Below are 2,500 nucleotides of genomic sequence, written 5' to 3'. Positions count from 1 at the left end.
CTGGAACAGGTGTGTATTTCTACCCAGACTCCACCGGCGCCGAGGCCCAGGATGTGCTCAGCATGGCTAATATTGTTGTGTGTGTGTGTGTTTGCGAACACGCGCTGAGGGGCGGTTACATTTCAAGTTTCGGCAGCAGGTGTGTGTTTGTGTGACTCCCACAATAAGACTCCTCCGTGTCCTGTGTGTGTATGTGTGTGTGTGTGTGCGTGTGTGTATATATACGTGTGTGTGTGTGTGTATATATATGTGTGTCTGTGTGTGTGTGTGTATATATATGTGTGTGTGTGTGTGTGCGTGTGTGTGTGTGTGTGCGCACGTGTGCGTGTGTGCTTGTGTGTGTGTGTGTGCGTGTGCAGTTGCAGAGTGACATGGCGGCAGGTTTCGGCGAGGCCCTGCAGAGGAAGCTTCTGGAGGTGGAGGGTCAGTACAGCCAGGTCCGCTCCCGATACACCTTCATCCAGGCCCTGGTACGCAGGGTCCGAGGCCTCCTCCGCCAGCCCAAGACCTGAGACACACACACACACACACACTGACCAGAACAAACACCCCCGAGGAACTGCATGACACCGAGAAAAGAAATCCACCCAAGGACTTGGACGTTCGGACCTTGAAGGAGCTAACGGCAGTTACACCACCGGACTCAACTGTGTTTTCACTCCTGTCTGCTAGACTGAGGAAGGGTAGAAATGAAATGTGTTGGAATCAGGCCCCATCGGCAGGCTGGAACAGTCCTGTTTGTATGTGATGATGATGATGATGAAGGCAGGAGCTGTAATGTCAGTCAGACTGACTACAGCCCAGGAGCACTTCGCTAGATATTATTAAAAAGATTAAAAAATCAATCAGTGATAACCTGGAGTTAACATGCTTTTTCAATGAATTAACAAAATTCCTTTATTCACAGAACACAGCCGTAACGTTTTACTTGTGATAAGAGATTTGGGGTTTCATCATTGCTTTTTTGGTATTATTGTTCTCGTTTGTTTTTCTATGGTAAAAAATAAAGTAATTTTCTAAAGTGATTCACTGTTAATGTTCTATGTGATCCATTTCAATTACTGGTACTAGACCTGGTCTCGTGAGACCACCTTCTCACAAGCTCACATTCTGTTTCTCTCTCAAATCAGTCTGGATACTCTCCATAGAGATCTGTTTGTGCTCGATCAGAAAGCGATCTAGCCAATCGACGTTGGTTATTAGGAATTTACAATACAAACAGCTACGCAGGGTGGGATTAGGTGTGATGACAGCGAGGAGCAGTTGAAGCTAGCACGTGATAGACCGATGGTTCATCCAATCACCTGCCAAGCATTTTTGAAAGTAACTGCCCTTTTCCAAACAGTTTCCAACGGAGAGTTCCCAGATGGTTATACAAAGCAAATCATCTGCATTGTCAACAATTCCGACAATTAAAATCATTAATAGGCAGATACAATCACATAATACTTAATCTTGCTTTTATTTTCTTACAAGGTACACTTTATATAAGACAGTAAAGTGCGTAGATTCTCAAACCTTGGGAAGAGGTCAGGGGTCGGAGGGTTCAGGACAGAGTTCGTACAAAAATCGGGTTCTACATTCTGATCTCAGACAGGATTGTTGTGCTTCTCGTCTGTGTGTCTGAAGATGGAGAGAGGAGGGGTGTGGTTACAGATTCGGCACCACGATCGGACTGCAGGGAAAAGTAGTAGTAAAGGCCCATTCTCACTAGAGGAAGTCACTCATATCAAATGCTACGCTGTTTTTTTTATGTGTAATAGGAGAAACAGTGTCCACTTTTATTGAATTGATTGGTACATATGGTTATAGTTGTCTGCCCAAACAGGAATAGGTCTGGGGTGGACACGCGTACAGAGGACATATATAGGCACATTACCCCAACTCCATTTGACACTTAGCATTCTGTCTTTAATAATACAATAGATAGGGTGACACGGTACAAGAGATTGCTGAAAAAATTACGTATGATGTGGAGAATTACGTGTGTGGAGAATTACGTGGGGAATGACGTGTGGTGGTAAACCTACTGGATCTGTTATCGGAGATGCGTTCAGCTAAAAGGATTGACAGAACACGATCGATTAGAGGGGATAGAACTTTTTTTGTGTGCTACTTTTCTCTTAAATCATGCACATATTCTATAAATTACTTTAAATAATATAATTAATTACACTATCTTAAAAAAAAACATTTACATTTCTCTTCTCGTCCCAATTAGTCGTGTATTAGCTCTGATTGTGCTGGGAGGGGGGGTTTCTACAGTAACAGGGTTCTCCGAGCCTTTAGAACCCTATCGTTCTCCCTGTGGATCATCTACCCAGAACCCCACCGTATCTGTTCTAGGATCCATCTATATCCCGCATGTCTACCAAAGAGCTGCAGGGATAACCAGCTACAGCTGTAACCATTCACTCATCCATACTCATCCGTTCTCATCCTCAACGCTGCCCTGGGACTGAATGTGTGGCCTGTTTAGGTCTCGTTCAGGATTAGGGTT

The 2,500-nt window shown here is 44.4% G+C and overlaps 2 protein-coding genes across 2 annotated transcripts in view; one reads left to right on the top strand and one right to left on the bottom strand.

Annotated features, from left to right (window-relative positions):
• nup205 (nucleoporin 205) overlaps positions 1-930 on the top strand; it is a gene marked incomplete at its 5' end in the record, with an annotated part of 25,944 nt that extends 25,014 nt beyond the window's left edge. Inside the window, 2 exons of the mRNA XM_084450807.1 lie at positions 1-9; positions 360-930. The exon at positions 1-9 is cut by the window's left edge and continues 53 nt beyond it. Of these exons, the coding sequence (XP_084306933.1) occupies positions 1-9; positions 360-512 (162 nt within the window). The 3' untranslated portion in view covers positions 513-930. The remainder of the gene's footprint in view (positions 10-359) is intronic.
• Positions 931-1,509: 579 nt separating this feature from the next.
• The window catches only part of LOC311319291 (FYVE, RhoGEF and PH domain-containing protein 4-like), a 14,174-nt gene continuing 13,183 nt past the window's right edge, over positions 1,510-2,500 (bottom strand). Inside the window, exon 14 of the mRNA XM_084450801.1 lies at positions 1,510-2,500. This exon is cut by the window's right edge and continues 1,154 nt beyond it. The gene's annotated coding sequence lies outside the window, so the exon portion shown is untranslated.

This window comes from Borostomias antarcticus (assembly GCF_949987555.1).
Source record: "Borostomias antarcticus genome assembly, chromosome: 16".
Taxonomy (NCBI): Eukaryota; Metazoa; Chordata; class Actinopteri; order Stomiiformes; family Stomiidae; genus Borostomias; species Borostomias antarcticus.
Note: the sequence above shows the minus strand (reverse complement) of the source record. Positions and strands in the feature narration are given on the sequence as shown.